At 40.3% G+C, this 26709-nt stretch overlaps 1 protein-coding gene across 3 annotated transcripts in view; it reads left to right on the top strand.

Annotated features, from left to right (window-relative positions):
• The first annotated feature begins 14291 nt into the window (after positions 1-14291).
• The window catches only part of EHBP1 (EH domain binding protein 1), a 363387-nt gene continuing 350969 nt past the window's right edge, over positions 14292-26709 (top strand). For 2 of the 3 annotated variants that reach the window (XM_050753431.1, XM_050753426.1), the window contains exon 1: positions 14292-14511. In XM_050753431.1, coding sequence (XP_050609388.1) covers positions 14504-14511 — 8 coding nt within the window. In that variant the 5' untranslated portion in view covers positions 14292-14503. Of the gene's footprint in view, positions 14512-15278; positions 15342-26709 lie in introns of those variants that run through there. The other variant, XM_050753429.1, reaches the window with a different exon arrangement.

The following is a 26709-nucleotide window of genomic DNA, read 5'->3' as shown; positions in this document are numbered from 1 at the left end:
GACTGGAAAGCATACTTTCTTTCCACTATCCCTTTGCTGGTCAAAGTGCACTTGGACCAGTAGCACCACCTGGGAGCTTGTGAGAAATGCAGGGTCTCGACCATCCCACCAGACCAATTGCATCAGAATCTCCATTTTTATAAGGTCTCTACATGATTCCTATATGTACATTCATGTTTGCGAAGCCCTGCTTGATACCACATCTGTTTCCCAAAAGCAGTGCAAGGCTCTGTAATTCCATTGATCCAGATTCAAAATCCAAATTTTCTACTTTCTAACTAAGTGAACAAATTACATAACCTCTCTGGTCCTGCTTCCTCGGTTGTTAAATATGGGTATTAATAGCTACTCTGAAAGGTCATCAAGGGTTTAAATGAAATAGTCTTTAAATAGTTCCTATTCAAGTGTCTGAGGATAGACTGCTTAATAAATGGAAACTGCTACTATTGCTGCTACTATGGCTACAACTATCGCTACTTGCTACTATTGCTGCTGCTGCTGCTCCTGCTGCTATTACTACTTCTACTGCTACTACCGCTATTGCTACTAGTACTACTGCTGCTACTACCATGGCTGTTTGTATCATTGCTGCTACTGCTGCTGCTGCTTCTGCTTCTATCACTAATTCTACTGCTATTACTGCTAATAGCTGCTGCTGCTGCCACCACTATAGTTATTAATATCTCAAAAAGGGAAAGTAACCTTTCAGACATTGACAAGTGTCCAAAGTGAAACGGAAGCCCAGGTCTCTTGACTGTTACTCCACTGCAGCTTTCCCTGTACCTCCTAATTTCCTGTCTGCTTTAAGTATAGCTAAATACTAGAGCCAACATTCTTGTTTAAGGCCTTTTCAATCCTTGGAGTAAAATGTAGAAGAAGTAGACAGCTTTTTAAAGATTTCTATTTAAACCTCCTGGAATAGTAAAGTCAATTTGCTCAATTCTGTGTCTTCTCAAACTATTATAGCTTCAGTGGGTCTGAGTTTCTTCTAGGTGGCAGCTTCTTTTCCTTTAACTATGGAATACTGCCTTTCTCTAATTTTGCTTCTGGCTTCCAAAATATTTTCCACAGAAAGTTTTACTGGATCTGATAGTACATTTGTTTTCTTAGAAAACAGGATATATGTTAAACTGAGGTGATCTGCGAATTTATCTTTGTCCTTTCAGTACTCAGCCCTATGCTTAGATGTACTCACCTTTCCTTGCTGATATGACCCCATTTTGAATAATCGTAAAGGGGGAAACACCCTCATTGTATAAAAATAGAATTTTGACATTTTGCAAACTGAAATAGATGTTGATTTTCTTTGCGGTCCCAGAATGACTTCTAGTCCTTGTTTGTAGAACTTAATGTATGTGACTCAGTTGGAAAACAATGGCTAAAATGTTAACCTCTTAGCTCCAGGTAGACTGGATTCCAAAAAGTTATAGATCCTCTGGGTAGTGGAATAGCATATTTGTTTGGAATGCACCCAAATATCCTAACAAGATTTGTGAAAGCATTTTGCAACCATTGACACCTAGCCACAAAATGTTTTCACATACTCAACTAGGGATGTGTAAACAGAAGAACAGGATTGTATCGTAGAGCCAGTTTCAGGCAGCCCCACAACAGAAGGTAACGCATTTCTACACTTTGTAAGAAATGGCATGGCCTAATACGAATGGACACCATGAAAATTGTGCATCTGAGCACATGAGTGGGCTCTTCAGTACCAATGGAGATCTAGGATGAAATGGAAAGCCCTGGAACAAGCTGTGGTAGAAATGATACGACCCAACCTGTTACAGAGGTGAAAAAGTGCTGGGCTTTCCATCCCCAGGAGGCTGAGACTCCTTGGCTACTGCTAGAGAGAGTACAGCGATGGGTATCTCAGCATGGGGCGGCATCTTATGCTTGCTCAGTTCAGCAAGCACTGTGCCTTGTGCTTTTAGTGAATACTTAAGCATTTGAAGAGATCCAAATGAATCAGAAGATCCAGTGTATATTTCTCAAAGCCCTCCCCCTTGCTCACTTACAAATTAGCTAAATTTACAAACAAGCTGCGTCATCAACTCAAGGAGACTTGCACAACTCCAAGTGAGTTACAAGTCTTAGATGTAAATAAGAAGTTTAACATTTTCTGAGTGGGAATATAGATATAGAAATATACTATGCTGTCCTGAATTCCAAAGGTGGCATTTCCCACTATCAACAAAGGTTTAAATTATTTTAAAAATAATTTTAAATTATTTATTTATTTATTTTTAAGTACTTACATGATACCAAACACTATTTCAAGCACTTTACAAATATTAATTCACTTAATACTCACAATCATCTTTACTAGGAAGGTACTACTCTTGTCATCATTTTATAGAGGGGAAATAAAGTCATAGAGAGTTTAAGTAACTTGCCCAAAATTACACAGCTAATAAATGGCAGGATTGGAACTCAAGCAGTTTGGCTCTCAAGTCTATGCTATCACTTACTATACTACATTATGAGGTTATTATTTTGGAGGTTTCTTTATACTTAACTGGTAGATAAAATTTTTAGCTTGCAAGACTAATGAAACCATGATGGTGAATTCAACAGTTGAATGTGCTAATTATTGGAGATCTGCATCTATAATATATAAGCTATAGGCCGTATTTTCAATTTCACAGTCTTTATTAGCTAACTTTTTCAGTTTGTAAGATTATGATAGCTTTTCCTTTTAGGATCATGTGTTATTGTAAACTACAAATATAAAAAGCAAGCAGGGCATTATTTTAAAAAAACATCCTAAAGTTACAATCCAAGGGACCAGGTACAAACACCCAGAACCTGCTAGAGATTTGTAAGAAATCATTTAAAAGAGACTGGAAATACATTATTTGCCTGTTGAACACCTCAGTGCTTCCTTTCCATGCTGCTATTTGCATGAAAATTTGTCACTTAGGTCAGGGCTTATTATAGGTTGGAAAGGTTTCCAATAGCCAAACACAAACCCAGGAATCAGTCCCCCAAATATACACAAAGGAAAACACACACACACACACACACACACAACCTACCTAATCTATAGCCAGAGTGCTTCTGGGCCATGGAACCACCCCATTGTGCCTTGGCCACTCCATCACAGACACCAGAGAGTTGCCAGTGTGGCAGGGACCCAATTGTGAGGGCTGGTTTCAATACCCAGCAGCTGTTCACTTCAGAAAAAGCAGGATGGCAGCCCACTTCTGAATGAGCATTTTTCTCTCGGCTTTGACCTGACCTGAATATTGTTTCTCATTGAATTTCCTTTTATTTATTTCTTTTTAGATATCAACTTTCCTTGAACTTTTCCTGTCATTTGTGTTGCAGTTGGCAGAACTACAGAATTTCTCCCTTCTGCAGAAAATGTGTTTTTTTTTTTCTTTAACAATTTCTAAGGTTTTTCCTGTGTTGTCTTTATCTCCCCACTTCCATATTTTACACACACACCTGTGCTTTATCACATGAAGACCCAGGACAAATTCATCAGGTTTGTTTACTCCAAGAAGTGTGAAGGCCCCAGGTAGGCCCCCAAAAAAATCCCTCCATGACTCACCTGACAGCAGAAATTTGCCCTGTGAAACTTTGGAGCTGGAGTAGAAAATATGACCCTTTACTCTCTTCATTTTGGCCATGGTCATAGAATCTGTGTTTAATCCTAAACACATTCTCAATTCACAGTTGATTCATAACCTGCTTTTTTCTTCTCTTTGTTTACATGTTGGCAAAACATAAGGAATGTAAAAATATAAAAACTATTATGAATTATGACCTTTTCTCACAAGGATTGTAGAAAAACTGTTCTTGATGCAAAAAGGAACTGCACTATATTTAAGGTGAATTTATCCCCCTCCAGCTCTAAAGGAGTTTGGAATAATTTATAAATGAGGTTGGAGTGCTGTTGAATATTTTTTTTTAACTTGAAACAATTTGTTTACAAGTTGTTACTAAAGACTGTCAGAAAAAATGTTTGTGGACATAGTATCCAAAAGGCTGACAGAACCCAGAACTTGCTTGGTATTCAAAGGAGAGCTCATCCAACATTATCCTGCACAGTGTATAATTACTTGCATGTTGGGAGCCAAAAAAGGGAAAGTAACCCTGTGAATGTGTGTGTTTATACTGAAAAGTTGGAGAAGCAAAACAATTCAGCAGCATTCTTCATCCCAACATCTGGGAATAATTAATTTGCTTGCTATGATGTATAACATGAAGTTGATAAAGTTGCCTGAAGCTCTGCATTTAGGCCATTTGCCTTATTTAAAGCTTTCTGCTTTAGGGTTTAACATTGTGGCTAATTTTAGTAAATCTTTTTCTTTTTATTCCTGAAATGCTGTGACAAGGAGGAACCTTCTGCTTATAGTTTCTTGATCATTTTCTTTTTGGTCTTATTGTCAATGTGTTCAGGAAGCTGACACACACTTTACCTCCTTCTTCCTCTGCAGTGCAATGCTGCAAGAAGGAGTTCTAGACACTGAGGCCCTGGAAAATGTCATTGGGGTTTTTACATCTCTCTCTCTCTCTCTCTCTCTCTCTCTCTCTCTCTATCTCTCTTTCTCTCTCTTAAGCACATATTTGAGCTCTGAAGAGTTTCTCTGGAATAGAGAATGTGTTTTTGTTCCATTTGACAAATCTTAGGCTGGGATACTGGAGACTGTCATGTGAGACTCTCAGTATATTACATATGGAAAGTATTGTGACAAGTTCTGATGGTTTATGTTAGGTGCTACATTCCCTTGATTGTGACTTTTAGAAAGAAAGCACAATATAAATACAACGTCATCTAATTAATCTAACAGTTCAAGGTGGTACAGGGGGCTTCTCAGTCCCAGGGCAGTCTCCTCCAGTTTCTCACTGAGGCATGCTAGAATGAAACACAATTGTTACTCTGACCTTAGTTTGTTTAATTTGGGGTTTCAGAATAAGAGCAAGTATCTTATTTTTATTGGCTGAGTGTTCCCAGCTTTGAACAGTGCTAAAAGTTTTCTATAGCACTTTTGAAAGCTCATATTTCACAACATCTAGCTATTTTCTTTGGAATCCTGGTGAGACACAAACTGAGGAACTCCCAATATAGTCAGGCTGAGACTATCTCATTCCCCTCTGTCTTTTCTTGAGACTTATCTCCACACTTTGACAACTGTTTCAAATCACTTGTGCCCTGTATTTCGGGATTCTTTGGACTAAATTATATGTTGTCCTTCGTGGTGAAAAATGATAACTTCTAGAAAAATGATAATTTTCTGTTTATATATAGGGGTTGTAGTCACAAAGAGTAATGGCCTGAGGACTTGTCCTCAGCCCAGCACACTCACTGGCCTGAGGGAGAAGACGCTTGGGCAGAGTTGCTGCTTTTACTTATCTGCCTCTACACTCCCAGTCTCTGCATATTGTGACAGCTTCCTGCTCCCTCCTTGAGAGCTTAGAAGCAGGGACTGGACCTTCTTATCAGTATCTAGGAGTCATGCCATAGCTCCCAGATGCCTGTGCATGGGCCAGTGACTGGGTTGACATTGGTTGGTTATGAGGTTTCCATGACCTGTTTTCTGATACAAAAAAAGAAAGAGAGAGAGAGAGAGAGAGAGAGAGAGAGAGAGAGAGAGAGAAAGAAAGAAAGGAAAAGAAAGAAAGAAAGAGAGAGAGAGAGAGAGGCCGGGCGCGGTGGCTCAAGCTTGTAATCCCAGCACTTTGGGAGGCCGAGACGGGCGGATCACGAGGTCAGGAGATCGAGGCCATCCTGGCTAACACAGTGAAACCTGTCTCTACTAAAAAATACAAAAAAACTAGCTGGGCGAGGTGGTGGGCGCCTGTAGTCCCAGCTACTCGGGAGGCTGAGGCAGGAGAATGGCGTAAACCCGGGAGGCGGAGCTTGCAGTGAGCTGAGATCTGGCCACTGCACTCCAGCCTGGGCGACAGAGTGAGACTCCGTCTCAAAAAAAAAAAAAAAAAAAAGAAAGAAAGAAAGAAAGAAAGAAAGAAAGAAAGCAAGCAAGCAAGCAAGCAAGCTCCCTGAATACAGGGACCTTCCCTGTCATGTTTACCACCTAGAAAAATTCCTGGTGCATATCACTTAATAAATATTTGGCTAATGAATGAAAAAACAGGGAAGTGGAAGAGTAAGGTGAGTTTTTCCTGATACTGAATATATTCATTTTCAGAATATAAACTTCTGATATTGTGTCCTTCCTACCTTTTTGCTTTTACAATTTATTTATTTTTGTTAACAAAATGATATAAGACTAAAGAGTTACTAGGAAGATTTGGGGCAAAAAGGAAATATTAAGCAACCTGATGTCAGTTTTCATTCTTGCACTGGCCTATAAAATTCAAAATTTGGAAATCACTGCCCCTATGCATGCTTTTTCTTGCTATTGCCTTGTCTTTCACAATGTACATTATCTTCATGACATTTGCCTATGAAGGGGAAATAAGAGGTTAATCCCTATGAACCAAAATGAAAAACCTAATTCCAAATCCATATCACCAACATTGATCGTCCACTTCGTGTCAGGCCCTGAGTCAGGCACATTCACACACTGTCCCACGAAAGTCCGGAGAGGCATGTGTTATTGCTTCCCTTTTACAGATGAAGGGACAAATGAGCCAGATTTTGGATGATCCAAGGAAGTTATGGGTGGCTGGCTGAGGAGATCCAGGAGAGGTTAATGGAAGATGTGGGACTGAACTGAGTCTTGTTAGTCAAGGGTAATTTGACTGAAGAAGAGAATGGCATTCTGGCAAGAATAAAGAGGAGGAGGAGGAATGAGCACCACATAGTTTGGAACAGAGTCTAGACTGACCTGAATGGAAAGCAAGCTGCAGATAGAAAGACTGCGTGCACATAGATAATTGGACAAGATCCTCATTTTGCAGGTATTTGGTCTGTGTCTTAGTTCTATAAGTTTCTATAAGTGAATAGCATTGATTGGGTGGCTTGTAAACAATGAAATTGTATTTTTTACACTCTAGAGGCTAGGAAACCCAAGATCAAGGCACCAGCAGATTCAGTGTCTGTGAGGGCCGACTTCCTGGTTCATAGACAGCTTCACTGTGTTCTTACACAGCAGAAGGTGGTGAGGATGCTCTCTGGGGCCTCTGTTGTAAGAGTTCTAATCTCATTTATGACAGGTCCAGTCTCATGACCTAATTACCTCCCAAAGGCCATATCTCTGAATGCCATCACACTGGGCATTAGGATTTAACATATGAATTTTGAGGGGACACAAACATTTAGTCTATTTGTCTAAAACTTGCTCACAATTTGGCTTCCCATTCAATGAGTCAGTGTCCTTAAAGACATATTTGTCTCTTTGAATTTGTTTACTTGACTGTTTTGGGCTCCAGTGATGCTGCCTGGGAATATTCAGAAGCTGAGTGATTGTGCTCTTAACTGCCAAGCATGTTTTCCTATAAGGAAGATTCTCTTCAGATCTTAGTAAACAATCTGAGGGTCTTTAAGCAATTAGTCAATAGCTCTGTTGCTGACTGTGCAATGTATTCTTAGTTTTCTACAAGAGCTCAGAACTTTCCCAAAGGAGCAGAAGCCTAGCCTATCACAAGTTTCCAACTCCACTAATGCATGCATAAGCTTAATATAAATATTGCATGAGGCCGGGTGCAGTGGCTTACCCCTATAATCCCAGCACTAGCACTTTGGGAGGCCAAGGCAGGCAAATCACCCGAGCTCAGGAGATCAGGATGAGACTGGCCAACATGGCAAAACCCTGTCTCTACTAAAAATACAAAAATTAGCTGGACGTGGCTGCAGACACCTGTAATCCAACTATTCAGGAGGCTGAGGCACAAGAATCACTTGAACCTGGGAGGCAGAGGTTGCAGTGAGCTAAGACTGTGCCATTGCACTCCAGCCTGGGCGACAGAGCCAGACTCCATCTCAATAAATAAATATTGTGTGACACTAATCTTACTAGAAAGTCCTGTTTTTTCAATGGTGATAGCCTATGCATTTAAGGATATGCTCACCATATTAACTCTATGTCATCTCACTCACTGAAGAATGAAAAGTTGGTAAACTCGGCAACATGTGTATTTGTAAAGCACCTAGTTCAAAGCCACGTGGTAGGTTTTGAAGCTACAGTAGATTCTTATTATTCATGGATTTCATATTTAGGGATTTGCCTGCACACTAAAAGTTATTTGTAACCCCAAAATCAACACTCATGCTTTCATTGTCATTCATGGATTCATGGATATGCACAGAGCAGTGAAAAATTTGAGTCATCTGATATATACATTCCCAGCTGAGGTTAAACAAGGTGATGCTATGCATTCTTGTTCCAGCTCTCATACTGTAAACAAGTGTCCTTTTTGCAATCTATTTAATGCCATGTTTTTCACATTTGTGTTTCTGTTGATTGTTTATTTATTTATTTATTTATTTATTTATTTATTTATTTATTTTTGAGATGGAGTCTTGCTCTGTCGCCCAGACTGGAGTGCAGTGGTACAATCTTGGCTCACTGCAACATCTGCCTCCCAGGTTCAAGTGATTCTCCTGCCTCAGCCTCCTGAGTAGCTGGGATTATAGGTGCCTGCCACCACGCCTGGCTCATTTTTGTATTTTCAGTAGAGATGGAGTTTCACCATGTTGGCCAGGCTGGTCTCGAACTCCTGATCTCAAGTGATCCACCCACCTCAGCCTCTCAAAGTGCCGGTATTACAGGCATAAGCCACTGAGCCCAACTGATTTTGCTTTTTAAGATGGACCCCAAGTGTAGTGCTAAAGTGCTATCTAGTGTTCCTAAGTACAAAAATCACCTTACAGAGAAAATATGTGCTAGATAAGCTTTGTTCAGCCATGAGTTATGCTGTTGTTGGCCGTGAGTTCAATGTTAATCAACAATATATATTAAAGTAAACAAGGCATCTTCAAACAGAAACACACACAAAACATGATTATGTATTGATTGGTTAACAAAAATGTGACAAGAGGCTTGCAGGAATCTAATCCTCTATATTCCCTAGGGGTGATGGCTCACTATTTGCGAATGAGTGTTCTCACTGACTTTATAGAACATAACTATCACGAATACTAAGAATCTACTGCATTTATTATTATAGTTGTTCAAGAAAGCCAAAATGTGTGATTGCTCCCTAAGCCTAATCTAGAAAGCGTGTCAATGATCTTATAAGGTTATGGTTGGGCGCGGTGGCTCATGCCTGTAATCCTAGCACTTTGGGAGGCCGAGGTGGGCAGATCGCTTGAGGTCAGGGGTTCAAGATCCCCTGGCCAACATGGTGAAACCCCGTCTCTACTGAAAATATAAAAATTAGCCAGGCATGATGGCAGGTGCCTGTAATCCCAGCTACTCAGGTGCCTGAGGCAGGAGAATCGCTTGAACCTGGGAGGCAGAGGTTGCAGTGAGCCAAGATTGTGCCACTGCACTCCAGCCTGGGTGACAGAGCAAGACTCCATCTCAAGAAAAAAAAAAAAAAAAGGAAAGAAAATAGGTCCCACCTTCTTTCTTCTGCTTCTGCCTTACCTGTTTCTCAAAGTGATGTCTCTTCATGGTTCCCATTCAATGTAACATTTCTTCAGTTCTCGAGCTAATCTTGACTAGGGCAGAAAGTTAATAATTCCTTGAGCCTACCATTCGTTAAACTTGTCATGAAGTCAGAACCTCCACCCCACTCTTGTCAGACCTGGAGGCCCACCTCAGTGATGAAGCTCTCAGGCCAGAACTTTCAAGTGTATATCACAGTCCATCATCCTGGGATCTGTGTCCAAAGATGATCCCTGAGTGTCCACATCATCTTTGAATCTCATTACCTCAGCATTTCCTACAGCTGAGTACCCACTGTCTGACCAGTATCAACCTATTCAAATTTATACCCTCACAGGGGAGAGAGACCCATAAACAGATGCAATATAATGTGGTCATTCGAGTGCAGATGATGCCGTGGGAGTATGAAGGGGCGATATTAAATCTAGCAGCAAACTTTCTCAGTAAAGGTGGTTTTAAACATAGTCTGGAAGAATAGGAGTTAGCCAGGCAAAGAAGAGAGTGAAGGGTAAATAAACATGTATTGGATAAATGGAACAGCATGAACAAAGGCATGGAAGCATGAAACAACATGGATTATTCTGGAAACCACAAACATGTGAGTATTGCCAGGTATAAAATGGAAGGAGACGAGAGATGGAAGATGAGGTTGGCTGGGGAGAAGCCCTGTCATGTGGCACTATTCATCATACCACTGTCAGGAAGCCAACAAAGCAGAGTAACCCAAGATACATGATTGGATTTGAATTATACAAGGACCATTCTAGTGTGCCTGGAGAATGAGTTCAAGGAATGTCAAACTGGAGGCAAGGAGACTGTTTTAAAACTTTTCCACTAGCTCTGGTGGGAGATGTTGAGGTTCTGAGCTACAGCAGCAGAGATACTGTAGAGAAGTTGATTAAAATATTATGAGGTGGTAAAATCAACAGGCCTTCATGACTGTACTAGTCAGGATGAGCTGGATTATACTATAGTAGTAAATGATCCCATCTGAGTGACTTAACACAAAAGTTTATTTCTTGATCATGCAGCATCTGCTGCAGGTCTAATCATCTCTCCAAGGCAGCCATCCTCCATGACTGCTATCCAGGCTTCTTCGATTCGTTGATTCTACCACCTCAATATAACATCTCTGCATTCAACACAACAGTAGAAAAGTCTCAGATAAAGAGAATCGAGAAAGAGTTTTTCATTGCTTTAGACTAGTAATAATAAACGAATTTCCATTCACATTTCATTGGCCCAAACTAGTCTTATGGCTCTGCCTAATTGGAAGTGGGTCAGGAAGTAGTCTCTTGTGTGTCCAGGAAGAAATGAAGAATTGGATATAGGCAGGCACTGGTGATGTCTACCACAGCCCAAGAGCATCGTGGAATAGAGATGGGCTAACCACCAGAGCGATGATGCACATGGTGGATAGAAAGGTACAATGAGACTATGATAACCCTCAGCTCTCTAGCTTCAGTGTCAGTCAGTAAAACAGGGAAGGCTGGAGGAGCAGTAGATTTGAGGGGAAATCATGGGTTTAGGGCACATGAAACATCCTAGAGTAAACATATCCAGAGATGAGAAGCAAAGGTAGAGTGGGGTGGAGGGTAGTTGTCAGGCAAAGCTGAAGGCGGATAGAGGGTTTGAATATTTTAGGAGGGGTAGCAACCAAATCATGGTCATGAGTGGCAGGCAAAGCAGACAAATAATCAGGAGAGGGTGTCTGAGGAAGAAATTTGGACTGGTGCTCAAGCTACTCTCAGTGTCAGGTATACATTTGCCTGATGCTGTATTTTAAAATGTATTGTTGAATGCCTGACCCTGCTCACAACTTTAGCTAGTAATGGGAGCCCTAGTGTTCTGTCTCTCTTCACCTATTCAGACTGGATCCTGCTCCGATCCTTCTGTCTGGAGTCTGGCCACATGTAGGCAACCTCCATTCATCCCTTACCCCCAATCTAATCATATCTTGGAATATCTTCTGTCTTTCACTAGCAAAGACCACACCATAAGACGGCTGACTGCATCCTTTAGACTCTGCTTTAGACCCTTGTCCCAGGTCCAAATTCTCATACGGGAAAGTTCCTCCAAACTCCATCCTGAGTTCTTATACACAAGACTGGGCCTGGCCCTCACTCACTAGCCTCCCTGCCAACTCAGAGAGCTGTGGTCCCAGCTTGCCCTTAGAAATGTAAGAGGGTCAATAAAAGCAATGGTTTTGTGTGTTTTCCCCCCAAAAACAATGTGTCCTTACTGCCAATAAAGGATGAAATTTCTCTGAGATATACGGAGTGGGAGGTAGATGGCATATAGGAACCATCCTAGAGGCATTAAGGCAGTCAGTGTAGAATTAAGTTTGCTCCCAGCTGGACATGAGGCTCCATGTCCAGAGTCCATGGCTGATATTACAAAGGGACCTAGACTGGGGAAGAAAGAGTTTCCAGGAAGCTCAGAGTGGCTTTAGGCACTAGGTCAGAACTGCATCCTCATCCCCACCACACTAGGAGGAAGCTGAAAATCCAAGATCAAGTCTATAGAAAGACTCAACAGGTCTCATCTAATTGTATGAGTCCAAATTCAGGGTCCAGGGAGGTGGAACAGTGCCATGACCTCAGGAATGCCAAGCGTCATGGTCACACTGAAGAACAACATTGTTCCAGGAGTTCTTGTCTGAACAAGAAAGGGTTAAGATAGATAGAATCCTGCCTCCCCAACCCTTTTTCCAGGAAGATTGGCAGAAGCAAAGCAGCAGGCAAGGAAAACCCTGTTAGGGGCATGGTGCAGGGCAGATCTTCTCCAATGCGTGTAAAACTTAGAGACCCAGGCTTGAGGGGATCAGGTAGGCAGCCTAGATGTTCTAGAGGCCACTTAAGGGCAACCCTACCTGACAGAACCCCTGAAGTCTTTGGGCCTCTCTTTGACCTCTAAGAACAACTTCTTCCAAGCTCCCACTAGTGCCTGGGTAAGAGTGGCTACACTTGTTCAATGCCAGTGTACCTGAGAAAGGCAGCCTGCCTGTGACTGGCAGCTCCCTGCAAAAACCGTGACAGGGGCAAGGTGTGGGTAAGAGCTAAGATGAGGCCCTGTGATCACTGCCAAAGCTGACATCTTATTATTTGTTCCAAAAGAGTAACATATCCACCAATCATCCCAAGAGTGTTCAAGTTTATACCATTGCTTAATGCAATTAAAAAGAGGTAACAAATATGAAAACACATTGTATACTATAACACTTTGAATAAATGCAGGGTATCAAGATTCTTTAAAAGTTAGTCATGTGAAAATAGGCTTTATAGTCCAAAATTATGGAGAGGCATTATGAGAAGTATTTTATATACATTATTTTATTCAATTTGCCCACAACCATAAGAAGTAGGTACTGTTGTTATCACAGAGTATATAACCCCACTCATGTAGCTAATTGGCAGATGGCAGAGTCCATGTTCAAGCCCATATATGTATTGATCCAAAAACTCCTCTGCAATAAAAAAAATTCTCTGCCATGTACCATGACCATGTACTTTCCCCAAAGACTAAAAACACTGCCGTTCTTTGTTTCAAACATCCAGCTGAGCTGTCTCTTCACTTATTGGCTGCAAAGGTTATTCCTACATCACCAGCCCTGACCTCCGCTGTCAGCCTAAGAACAGCCTCTTGGGGATGTTGAGGAGGTCCTGATTCTAGAGGAGGGCTCTTTCCCGTAATAAGCCCACAGTCCCCTGCTCTGACTGCTTCAAGTGCTGGGGCTTATCTGGCAGCCCTCACATTCCTTCTAAGTTCCCCAGGCAGGACACATTCCTGATTGGGTGGAAGGAAGAATTCCTAGCATTCTTCAGCCACTGTCCTCTTGGAGCTCCGAAACTCAAGTGGGATGAAGGAAAAGAAAAAAGAAAAAACCAATCATCATTTCCAATGTTTAGAATTAATATAAATTAAGTCCTGCTCTCCAAGCCATGAGAAGGAAAAAAAGAAAGAGATTCAGGATCACTGAGATATGTACTTGTGGAATCAGTAATTCCCAACTCTTTCTCAACAGTCTGTAGGACCTGTGCGATCTTTGAATTTGACCTTCATAGTTGACAGTTTGGATTGTTTGTCATTATTATAAATGATTGCAATCCTAATTTTAGGCATTCTTTGTAAACAGAACAGTCAAGATGCTTGCGTGAACATTTCCTCTATGCAACAACAACAGGTAATACTTTTATAAATGAATTTATTTATCACTTACATTATCTCATTTGATCTTCACAAGAAATCTATGAGGTTGGTATTATTACAGTCATGCATTGCTTAACAATGTGGATAAGCCCTGAGAAATACATCATCAGGCCATTCGTCATTTTGTAAACATCATAGAGGGTACTCACACAAACCTACTACACACCTTGGCTATATGGTATAGTCCATGGCTACACACCTATACAGCATGTTTGTATACTGAATACTGTAGGCAAATGTAATACAATGGCAAATATTTGTGTATATAAATGTAGAAGAGATACAGTGAAAATACAGTATTATAATCTTATGGGATCTCTGTATTATGTAGTCCATGATTGACCAAAATGTTGCTATCAGTGCGTGACTGTATTTTCATTTTTCAGAGGATAAATGTGAGCTGACAATTGAGGTGATTTGCCTGCTGTCAAACAGCTGGCAAGGCAGAGGTGGTCTGTGACCAGGTCTTCTGACTTCCCTCCACCATGTATCACTCAAGGCCTCCCATTATGTCATCACAGATACTCCAGGGTGGTAACTGGGAAGCTCCCAAGTTAGTGGGTAACATCTGACTCTCCCTCCCAAAGAGAGACTCCAGCGAGAGACTGGGGATTTGGAGGTCCAAGTCATGGCAGAACTGGGTTGCTTGCTAGGACACAAGGTTAGGATGCCCCTGTAGCAGCAATGTGAGAATCAGAAAAGGTAACTGCGCATCTCAAGAAGCCGAATCAAAAAGCCAAGCCAACCGCCTAACTAGTGATTTTCAAGGAATGAACTGGTAGGCCACAAGCGTCCTCCTAATGTTCTACAAGCATCCCCTAATATGTCTTTTCTTTGGATCTTACTAGCAAATGGTCCTTGATAACCTAGATTTTCGTGTGAGTGTGTGTGTGTGTGTGTATGTGTGTGCGTGTCTAAAAGCTACTTAATAACTGCTGAGTTGTTAATAGTAGTATTTCATATTCATAAACAAAAAATTAGCACGTAACTAGAGTTTACTTGGGGCTCACCTGAGTATTCAACTGGCTGCCAGGCAATACTTGGCAATATTTGAAGAGCTCCCACTAAAAACATGCATGAGCAGATTGTTGAAATATCCTCAATTTTAGGGACGGTTGCTTTATATTAACATCAGCGCTGTATTGAGTTGGTTGTGCTTTTCAGCGGTTTCTATTCCTGGTTTTTAATTATAAATTACATTTCATTTACCTTTATCACCATCTATGTTATTTGAAGTGGGTTGTTTGGTTAATCCTGCAGTAGGATAGTGATGCCTGTATAAGTTGACACAATTTATGATCTATAAGTTTTCTATAATAAAACTTTAAACCAAATATGGATTGTAGTACACATAGGAATAATCCATACCAATATTGCTAAAGCAGATATTCACATAATCCTCACAAAGTGTGTTTGTGCAACAACAGTTTATTGTTATCAGATAATTTGAGGAAAAAAAGCAGGAAGGGCTGGAGTATATGAGTCTTAGAGCCTTTCTTTAATTTTTATTTTTAGAGACAGGGTCTCGCTATGTTGCCCACGCTGATCTCAAATTCCTGACCTCAAATGATTCTCCTGCCTCAGCCTCCCAAAGCAGTGGGATTCCAGGTATAAGCTACCATACCCAGCCAAGTCTTAAGAGCCTTCTGCTGACCTAGGTTAGCCTTGGTCAAAAAAGTTTGAGAATTACTGGCCAAAGAGGGAGAATTTGGGTTCATTTCAGTGGGATGGAGAGAACTAGAGAGAACAGAAGAGAGTGAACATTTGAAGGAAACCTGGGAGGCAGAAACTGGAGAGATTTCTGGTGCTAAAGAAATGATGCCCGCAGTCTCTTTTCAGGTAACTGTGGCCTCAGGCATGCTTAGAAAGGAGCCATTAAAAGAGAGCATGTCTCCAGAGTACCCTATAGGGTAGTCTGTGCCCTGTGAAACAGTGCCCCTCCAGGTAAGTGTTAAAGCCCAGCTGTCCTTCACTGACCGTGAACCCTAGTGCCAGGGAGGAGGAACCTCTTTGTAATTCATCTGCCTCTACAGAATGCATTTTCCTGAGTGACTTTAAAGTGTCGATATGTGCAAGTCATGGCCCTTGGGGTACTCTAGAAAGTCTAGAGTACTGCTTTTTTGTGAATATACTGAAGGTGACAACCTCTTGCTCCCAACCAGAGAAAATGGCTGAATATGCTAAGGATGTTGTAAAGGCTTTGAAATAGTCTTAAAACTTTGAGAAGAGCCAAATAATGTGCTTCCATTTTTGGCAGAGTTACAAAATGGGGAAAAAAGGAAGCCTAGGGACAAAATAAGGCCTTTCTTCTGTTTCTTGAAATACTCCCAAGAAAAAAAACTTTTCAGTGCTGCAATAAAAGGCCACACAGAAAGAAGAACCCATGGAGAGGTATCTCCATGTCCTGGGAATCTTTGAGTTTGAATTCAGGCAGAAGGAAATTGTCTGGTTATTATTATTATTGTTGTTATTATTTTGAGATGGGTTCTGGCTCTGTCACCCAGGCTGGAGTGCAGTGGCGTGATCTTGGTTTACTGCAGCCTCCACCTCTTGGACTCAAGCAGTCCCCCCACTTCAGCCTCCCAAGTAGCTGGGACCATAGATGCGTACCACCATGGCTAGCTATTTTTTTGTATTTTTTGGTAGAGAAGGAGTTTCACCATTTTGCCCAGGCTGAGTTTGAACTCCTGAGCTCAAGTAGCCAGCCACCCTCGGCCTCCCAAAGTGCTGGGATTACAGGTGTGAGCCACTGCGCTGGCCTCATTATTATTAAGAATTAAAAGTTTCTTAATTAAGCAGGCCAAAATAGAGCTGCCCTCTTTAAAAAACATGGTTATGAATTTATCCTGGAATATATTTCACAAACATTTTCTTATAAGCTTTACACCATAGTTACTCATTGTACATGTCCCATTTCATAAAGTGATAATTATCTTAAAGTAAATCTTAATGACTAGTAAGATATCACTGAAGATACAGATGTAAATTGTTTCATTTGGCTTTTAAAAGTTACTCATTTCAGTTTCTTGCCCAGTAACTACTGAGGGAGATGAACTGACGTTGTGCTTTATTTCACAAGCACGTCTTTGCTGACTGAATTACCATATTGCTTTCAGAATTCACATTTTAAAAATGGCCAGTGATGGTTACCTAATTTGATTTACTCTGGGGGACTGTTTATTTGGTATGAATAAAGCCATGGGTTAGCCTGTGTCTTCGACACACCAGCCATGATCCTATGGGACTGTGTAGCTGGGAAATTCCCACATGGGGGTTGTCAAATTGTATGAGCTTCATTATTTTTGTTTTCTAGGGATTTATCAAGCCACAAAAGACCAAGCCATTGTTTTGCTGGAAAAGCAGGCAGAAACCATATTACTTATTTTTTTTTTTTAAAGGGCCCCCACCGGTCAGTGGAATTTAAATTCCCAAGGGCTATGGCCAAGTGCCATAACTTGCTTCGTTAAGTTATGGATGGGCAAGTCTACAGCAATCATTGTTTTTCTCAGTTCTTAACATGGGCATAAGTGGATAAAGAACATGAACACAGAAGCCTTTGAAGGATAGCCAGGTGTGGTGCCTCATGCCTATAATGCCAGCACTTTGGGAGGCCAAGGCAGGAGCCCAGGAGTTCAAGACCAACCTGGGCAACATAGTGAAACCTTGTCTCTACAAAAAAATTTAAAACTTAGCTGTGCATGGTGGCACATTCTTGTAGTCCCAGATAGTTGCAGTGGTTGGGGAGGGGCAGGTAGAACTGGGGGGCAAGGGGAAAGAGAAAGATCGCTTGAACTGGGGAGGTTGAGGCTGCACTGAGCTGTGACTGTGCCACTGCACTCTAGCCAGGGTGACAGAGCAAGCCTGTCTCAAAACAAACAAACAAACAAACAAAAAACCTGTGACGAATAAAGCCAAAACAGTAAATGAATACAGCATTTCAAAGACTCAGATGAAGTAAGAAAAGGGAAATACAATAAAAGTAATATTCATTGCCATTTCCCCCCCCAAACGTGGTTTTTAAAATTTTTTAATTTTAATTTTTAATTTTTGTGGGTATACAACAGGTGTAAATATGTGTGGGTTACATGAGGTATTTTGATACAGGCATGCAGTGCATAATAATCACATCAGAGTAAATGCATCCACCACCTCAAGCATTTATCCTTTGTGTTACAAACAATCCAATTATACTCTTCTAGTTATTTTTAAATGTACCATTATTTTTGACTATAGCCACACTGTTATGCTAACAAATACTAGATCTTATTCATTCTTTCTATTTTTTTGTACCCATTAACCATCCCGACTTCCCCCCTACCTACCCTACTACCCTTTGCAGCCTCTGGTAACCATCCTTGTACTCTCTCTGAGTTTAATTATTTTAATTTTTACCTCCCACAAATCAGTGAGAACACGCAAAGTTTGTCTTTCTGTTCCAGGCTTATTTCATTTAACATAATGACCTCCAGTTCCAACCATGTTGTTGCAAATAACAGGATCTCATTCTTTCTTTTGGCAGAATAGTACTCCATTGTGATTAACTACCATATTTTCTTTATTCATCTGTTGATGGACACTTAGGTTGCTTCCAAATCTTGGCTATTGTGAATACTGCTGCAATAAACATGGGAGTACAGATAAGTCTTTGATATACTAATTTCCTTCCTTTGGGGTATATACCTAGCAGTATATTGCTGGATCACTTAGTAGTTCTATTTAAGCTTTTTTGAGGAACCTCCAAATGTTCTCCACAGTGGTTGTACTAATTTGTATTCCCACCAACAGTGTACCTGTTCCCTTTTCTCCACATCCTCACCAGTATTTGTTATTGCCTGACTTTTGGATAAAAGCCATTTTAACTGTTGTAAGATTATGATATCTCACTGTAGTTTTGATTTGCATTTCTCTGATGATCAATGATGTTGAAAATTTTTTCATAAACCTGTTTGCCATTTGTATATCTTCTTTTGAGAAATGTCTATTCAAATATTTTGTCCATTTTTGATGGGATTATTAGACTTTTTCCTATAGAGTTGTCTGAGTTCCTTATATACTCTGGTTATTAATCCCTTGTCAGATGAGTAGTTTGCAAATATCTTCTCCCATTCTGTGGGTTGTCTCTTCACTTTGTTCATGTTTCCTTGGCTGTGCAGAAGCCTTTTATAGGGTATGTTTTATTTCCCCTTTTGATTTATAACCTAGGGCCAGCATTAGGGAATTATAAAAACAGTAAGTAGCACTTTAGAGTTTATAAACTTGTGTTCATATACATTAGCTTATTTGAATTCCAAAATAGCTATTATTATTCAACTCATTTTTTTCAGGATCTGGTCTTTATTATTAAAAGTTATAATTTTAAAAATGTCTCATTATCATTAATACATGGTCAAAAGAAAAATTCAGAAAATCCACAAAAGTTAAAACAAATAAATATCCCTGTACCCAAATATCTATTGACCTTTGTCCTATCTTTTATATATTTAGTGGTCTACATTTTTATTCCATGTATATTTACTAAAAACCAGTACTTTATTTTGTCTTTTTTATAACCGATTTCTTACTCAGAAGAATTTTTTCATATCCTTAATTATTATTTTAAATTATTTTAAAGCCATGTTACAGTAATTTTAATTTATTTTGTTTTATTTTTAACTCCTCTTACTATCATTCCCAAATATTAAAGTAATTTTAGTACAGAGAGCCCTGAGTCTTTGAGAGGCCAAATGACTCACTCAAGGCAGCTCAGCTAGTAAGATACAACCTGGACTCCACGCCCCCAAAGCGTGTACTCCATAGCCTATGCTTTGTATTTTATCAGCATAATCTAAAGCAAATAGTGTCCTTTTTTAATTTGACCTCCCACAACAATTTAAACTGGTTTATTGATAATGGAATAAATTAATGGAAAATTGACTAAACTTTAAATTCAATATCACACCTATAGTCAGTTCAGGAATCCAGAAATCTCTTGGATAGTTCTGCTGTTTTTATAACCCACATAAATTCCACAAGCTTGACAATACCATAGCCTCTCCAGAAGGCCAAGAGGACATTAACATAAAATCTGGTCAGGAAATTTTTCCTTATCCCCTGCAAATATGACATCACTGGTATGTGTACCTGATTAATTTTAGCACTTTTTTGTTCCTGTAATAATCAGTTTAGCATTTATATTTTCTTTTGGATTATTTTTGTTTACCACCTATCTTTTATCTCTTCCCACCCCCATAATTGGCTCTCCTAATATTCCAGTTTCTTGTTCTAAGGTCCCAGTAGGCATCTAGTACCTGAAGCCAGGATCTTAGAACATTTCATGCCTCTTTACTATTGGTGGAAAAATAGTTGCAAATTTCTCAACAGTAATAAAAGACTTAAGGCAGACTCTTAGTACAAAGTCTAAAAGTTGGCAGAAACATTTTTTAAAAAATAAAATGGCATTGGCTATTAATCTACACAGCGATTTGGATCATTAAATTAAGTAACTACTTGATTTCAAGGTTAAATCCCAAACCATCACCAACAAAGTACGTTGTGCCAAGTGTTTAGAGGCCTGGAGCAAAACCACAGCTAAGTTGAATCTTGGGCTAATTTTAAGCTTGACAGACCTAAGGTGAAAGGGCAAGGCATGCTTAATCTGAGTGTTTGTCTAGAGTGTACTTAGCATATTAATCCCCAACTCCCCCATTCAAATTCAGGTAAAGGAACTTAAGGAAACTTTTCTCCCCGAATGTTGAGAGATTTGTCCTTCTGTTAAAATTGTCTGTCAATCCAGGAAGAAGAATCTAAAAGAAAAACATTATCCAACCTTGTGTCTTCTACATTAACTCTTTCACTGAGTTAAGGGGAGATCACCATATAGGAAAGGAAAGTTCTATTTTTAGCTGGAGAGCTACTCCTATACAAAGACTGCCTAGAACAACATGTCTCTCATTTGAATGCAGAGTTCCTTCCCTCTCATTTTCAGTGGCCCTTGGCTTCACCCTCATCCCTCACACTCTTCTACCCTCCCCTGTTCCTCAAGTTATTGAATCTAAGGATAAGTGAATTACCAGAGGCAAAGGAGAAAGCGAGTAGGGGTCCTACAGGTAATGAGTTTTATTTTTCTTTTTCATCATTACTCACTATCGGCTTATGACTTAAAACTAATCTTGCCCTTTCTTGCAATGTGTGATAAATTGAACCTCTGATTCCCATCAGCAGATTGAAGTGGGGAGGGGGAAAAAGGGAGGCTGGGCACTTAAAAATTATTGTTGCATTGCAGTGTTTGCTAATTTCAAAATCAGTTTTGCATAAAATGGGGCAGGAGAATAAAGCCTTGGACTCTAATGAGATCACTGGACTCTAATAGTCAGAAATATGGGTTCCTCTAGGAGTGGTCCAACAGGTAGCAGCTGACAGGTGGCAGGTCCTAAGTTTACTCCCTTTCAGAGAGCTACTCAAGCAGTAGTGCTGTCTAGAGGGAATACGAGGCTATTTAGTGACAAAGGACAGTAGCTTTAAAGAAAACAAGACAGCAGTCTGAGAGTCAAGATTCACGGGATGTAAGTCCTATCTCTACTATCAACTCGTTAGAACCTAACTTTGGGGGAGTCATTGAGCATCATCTGCAAAGTGAAGAAAATAACACATTGCCCTGCTTTCCTTCCAGTGTGGTAGCTTTCCTACCCTACCATACTGGGAAGAAAGGAGGGTAATCTTACATGTATTCAGTTTTTGAATATCAAAAAAGATAGGTATGAAAATACTTTATAAATATACAAAAAACGGCTGGGTGCGGTGGCTCATGCCTGTAATCCCAGCACTCTGGGAGGCCGAGGCAGGTGGATCACCTGAGGTCAGGAGTTCGAGACCAGCCTGGCCAACATGGTGAAACCACATCTCTACTAAAAATACAAAAATTAGCTGGGCATGGTGGTGGCCACCTGTAATTCCAGCTACTCGGGAGGCAGGAGAATAGCTTGAACCCGGGAGGCAGAGGTTGCAGTGAATTGAGATCATGCCACTGCACTCCAGCCTGGGTAACAGAGCGAGGCTCCATCTCTGAAATGACTAAGCAGTGGTCTAAGTTAAACTGCTAAAGAGCCTTGCAATAGCACAATTCCGTACTATTGAGAGGCTTGATGATCTGAAGTCTGACAAATTTATTTGTAGAAAATCTGGCTTTGCCAGAAACATTGATAGGCCATTTATAGCCAACCCTGTTGTGTTCGGGAGGCTAAAACAATTATGGGTATAAAATACTGAAAAATGTTTTTCCCCCTGTTTTTTAGTTTTGCACCTGGAAGGAAATAATGTAGCTTCTGCATGAATAGTAGTGGGATATCATGGGAGACTGTATCATATCATAAGGGGGAATTAGAAGTCAAGAAATTAGGGACCTTGGGCCAGGGTAAGGAAGCAGTGAAGCACCTGAGTGTATTTATCTCAGATAAAAAGTGTGATGGGAAGAACACAAATGCTGTCATAACATATTGGAAAGAGCCATTACAGAGGAGATGATTAGATACTCTGTTCTGGAAGGCAGATCACTGGGCACAAAATGAAGTTGTTGGATTGAATGATCTCTAAGTTCCCCTAAGCAAAATTCTGGTGCTCAAAAGTTAGAGGAGAGAGGCTGTGGCTCAGCACAAGGGAATACTTTCTGTAAAAATGAGTTTGCCTTCAATGGACAGAGACGTCAATCCCTGGAGACATTTTGACATTCAGAAGGAGGCTGGATAGCCATTTAGGAAGGATGTGGAGGACATGCCTACATTGTCAGGGAAATCAAACTCCATGACAGCAGAGGACTCTCCAATTTAAGATATCAAATAAAAGATAGTTGATTTTTTAGTAGGATTTGTTACAAAAAGTGATAAATAAGGGATCTTATAAATAAGGGGTCTATCTGTGTGTCCTTCATTGTCAGTGGGAATAGATACTATTTAAGTGGCGATTGTTGTCATTGTCTTCTTTTCTCTTGCTTGGAAAGTGTTAAGAAGCAGCTTTTCTAGTACCTTTGGATTAATAGTCATATTTTCCACTTTATTGTCCTTTTTGTTCATTATAACCATCTGTGAACAGTTTCTATAGCAGCTACCCAACCAAAGTTGCATACTAGCTTGCACCAAGAAAATCCTGTATTCAGCCTGGAATGAGGATATCATTGGGTTCTATTTTGCAGATAGCATGTAATAAACTGATTGACAAAGTCTAGAAATAAACCAAGATCATCTTGACATTTAAGAACCTGACTGACAGATGGTACCAGCACAATATTGAGCTTTTAACGAGGTCATAAGCCTATAGCAAGTTCTGATGATTTCTGACCTTCTGGACAGCTATAGTGCCTGATTCTAGGACAAAACATTTCCGGATTTTGGAGAAAATTGTCATTGTCAACCAACTATAAATTCTCCAAGTCAAAGAATAAGATTAGTAACAGTAAGCCCACTGGACACCCCCACTCACACTGAAGTGAAGTTCATCCCAACAGAGTTATGAAATGGCTAAACATGTAAATCTAATACACACAAACTAAAATAACTATTACATGTTAAGCAAGAGGTAGAAGACAGAAGAAAGGCCAGAAGAAAAAATGGCTATATTAGGATGCTTTCAGTTGCAAGCAGCAGAAAATTTATCTCAAAATGGCCTAAGCAAAGGGAATTTCTTGGCTTATATAACTGAAAATTTTAGGCTTAGCTGGCTCCAAGGAGGCAGATACTGTCAAAGCAACAGTACCACCCTCCTATCCCACCTTGATCTCTCAGCTTGGCTTCGTTCTTAGGAGATTTCCTCTGCCCAGCGTCCCCCAGAAGCTCCAGGTTTACATTCTCCCAATTTCAAGTCAAACAGAGACAATACTCTTTCCCAGTGATTTTATCACAAGGTACTAGATTGAATTTCATTGTCTTGGCTTGGGTCATGTGCCCGTTCTTTCACTAATGGTAGAGGCCTAAAGATGACTAAGTAAGGTTGGCATCTAAACTACACAGAAAGTGGAAAAACTAGGAAAGAAGGGGGAATGAATGTCAGGTGGGCAAAACCACAGATGTCTACTTGCCTAGAACAGCTTCAAGAAATGTGGTGACACCATGGATGGCTGTGGAACTGCTAAGAGCCCACAGACCCAGGCAGCTGCAGGACCAGAGTTTGCTGTTTTATGAACCGAAGCTTCAGTCTCACCCCCAATGGATAAGGATGCAGCAGCTCTAAGAATATCAAGCAGTTCTGGGATCTGGATAGTCTTTAGTCCAAGAATAGGTGTCAGGCACACTTGGCAAAAGAACTTATGTTCTCAGAGTGGCCTGATCGAGTGCAAGTGCACACACATTGGAGTTTATTATAGTATCGTCATCTTAGGAAACAAAGGACAACTCTGTGAGAGTATATGGGTGTGCACAGATGTTCAGATGCAAGTGTTAGTGACCTTGGTGCTGTGTCATTGATAAGCCCTTAGAACTGCAAATATAACGCCAAGCAATGGTCCTGGAAATACATCCTTCACATAGCAATGGGGAGAAAAGACATGCGACAATAAGTATTAAAGAGAGATAGACTGCTTTCTGAGTGGAGGGATGGGAGTAGAGTAGGGGAGGTAAAATTACTCCTTGGGAAAGAAGGAGAGATAGAGTAGAAAACTGCTTCTGCTCCATTTTGGAGGTGAGTGAATAGGTCTGGGCAAAGTAAAGCTTTTCAGCAAGTTGAAAACTTGGTTTTTCAAAGAAGGGAAAAAGCCAAAGTGGGAAAAACAAGGGTAAAATTAGGGTTCTTTAAAGTCCTGAAAAGAACCATTGAGTTTTAGGAGCCATGGATTTGATTTTAAGCACACGAAGCAGGCACTGGCATGTGTGTTCCTTGGGGCAGTCCCTTTTGCCCATTATTACCAGCATTTGTCAAGATAAGGTGTGGATGTGCTTTAAAACAAGCATTGTATTTTTTCATGCTAAAAATATTAAAGCCCATCAATGGCTTAGAAGGAAAATTATGTTCCTATCTTCCAGCCTCCTTTTCTATGAAGTCCACCAGAGAAGGAAGAAAGGGAGGGAAGGAGGGAGATAGGGAGGGAGGGAGGGAGAGAGGGAGAGAGGGAAAGAAAGAGAGAACGTTTATGTATTAGTTTGCAAGGGCTGCCATAACAAAGTACCACAAACTGAGTGACTTACCCAATGAAATTTGTTGTCTCACAGCTCTGGAGGTTAGAAGTCTGAGATGTACTCACTTATATGTGGAATCCAACACAACTGAATTCATAGAAGCAGAGAGCAGAACAGTGGTTACCAGAGGCTGGGCGTGCTAGGGGGAATGGGGAGATGAGAGTCAAAGGGTAAAGAATTGTTAGAGAGAAGGAATAACTTTGATTTTTTACAAGGTATATTGCACAGTGTACCAAATATAGCTAATAATTGAGTACTGTACATTACAATATCACTAAGAGAATAAATTTCAAATGCTCTCTCTTCACAAAAAAAGATAACTATTTGAGGTAATGGATATATTAAGTAGCTTGATTTAATCATTCCACATTGTATTCATAAATTGTAACATCACTTTGTACCCCATAAATATATACAACTATAATTTGTCAATATATAATAAAAATAGAAAAAAAGAAGTCTGAGATGGAGGTGTCAGCATTGTTGGTTCCTTCTGAGGGTTATGAGGGAGAATCTGTTTCGTGCCCCTCCCCCAGCTTCTGTTGGTTTGATAGCTTATAGAAACATCATCCAGGTCTGTGCCTTCATCTTCACATGGTGTTCTCTCTCTGTGGGTGTCTGTGTCCGAGTTTCCCCTTTCGATAAGGACGTCAGTCATATTGGACTAGGGTCCACCTACCGACCTCATCTTAACAAATTACACCTGCAACAACCTTACTTTCAAATAAAGTCATACTCTGAGGTACTAGGGGTTAGGACTTTGATATATAAATTTGATGGGGGGAGCACAATTCAACCCACATCAGTCCGTAATCTCTGTTCATAGTCCAGAGCTTATACATGGCAACACCTTTTGCTCCAGTGTTAGAATGCTAGAGCTAAATACATGCGTATTACAGTGATTCGGGGTTGGGGAGGAGGGAGTAGTTTTCAGAATTCCCTTCTTCTCGTTACTGAGATCATCAGCATGATTACTAATGGATATAAAACCAGAATTTTCAGCTTGAAAGATTTATATAATCTTTTAGAGCAACAAATTGAAGAAAAATCAAAATTCTTTTTGTATAAAAGGGACTGATTCTTTAACTTTCCAATGGGAGAGAAAACACTTTGTCACTTTCAATAAGGACAAAAAAATAGTATTCTCTCCATTTCTCCTTTCTGAGGAAGGGGTATGGGAAGGCAGTGAGCTAATTCCTAGTTTGGCTTTTGAGAGCAACTTCTCCTGTTGCTCATGCAAACCAAGTGATCACATGCCATTGGAAATGCCCACTTGCCCAGTGTGAGTGAGGCTTTGTGCTGAACAAAAGGAAGACAGCTCTACATTAAACCACAGGTCCTTTGTGGGACAGACAAGAATAACATGCATGATTGCAACCCATAAATAATACACCACATATCATCTGCATTTTGTCTGCTCTTTAGGACAGAAGCAGCTATTGCTTGACAAGTTAGTGTTAATGCTTTACTCCTAATTCCAGGGCCAAGTCTTGCAGGGAGTGGTTTCCCTGCACTTCTTCCTCTCCCTATATTTTCGGTCTGGCCAAGCATAAATAAGTGGGCAATTTCTATCCTGATCACTGAAGCTCTAAAGATAGGGCACTGAACCCACTAAATGATGAATACATGCCATATGGAGCTAACGGCAAGTTCCGATGCAAATTATCACCGTATTGCTCTCTGCAATGCAGATAAAAAGTCCCTTGTGTCATCTCTTTGTACTGAGCTGTGTATAGCTGAAAACAGCTAAAACCACTGAGAAAAGTATCTGAAAACAGCTAAAACCACTGAGAAAAGTATCTGAAAACAGCTAAAACCACTGAGAAAAGTGGAACATT

This window comes from Macaca thibetana, chromosome 13 (assembly GCF_024542745.1).
Source record: "Macaca thibetana thibetana isolate TM-01 chromosome 13, ASM2454274v1, whole genome shotgun sequence".
NCBI lineage: Eukaryota > Metazoa > Chordata > Mammalia > Primates > Cercopithecidae > Macaca > Macaca thibetana.
This window is presented reverse-complemented; position numbering and strand designations above follow the sequence as displayed.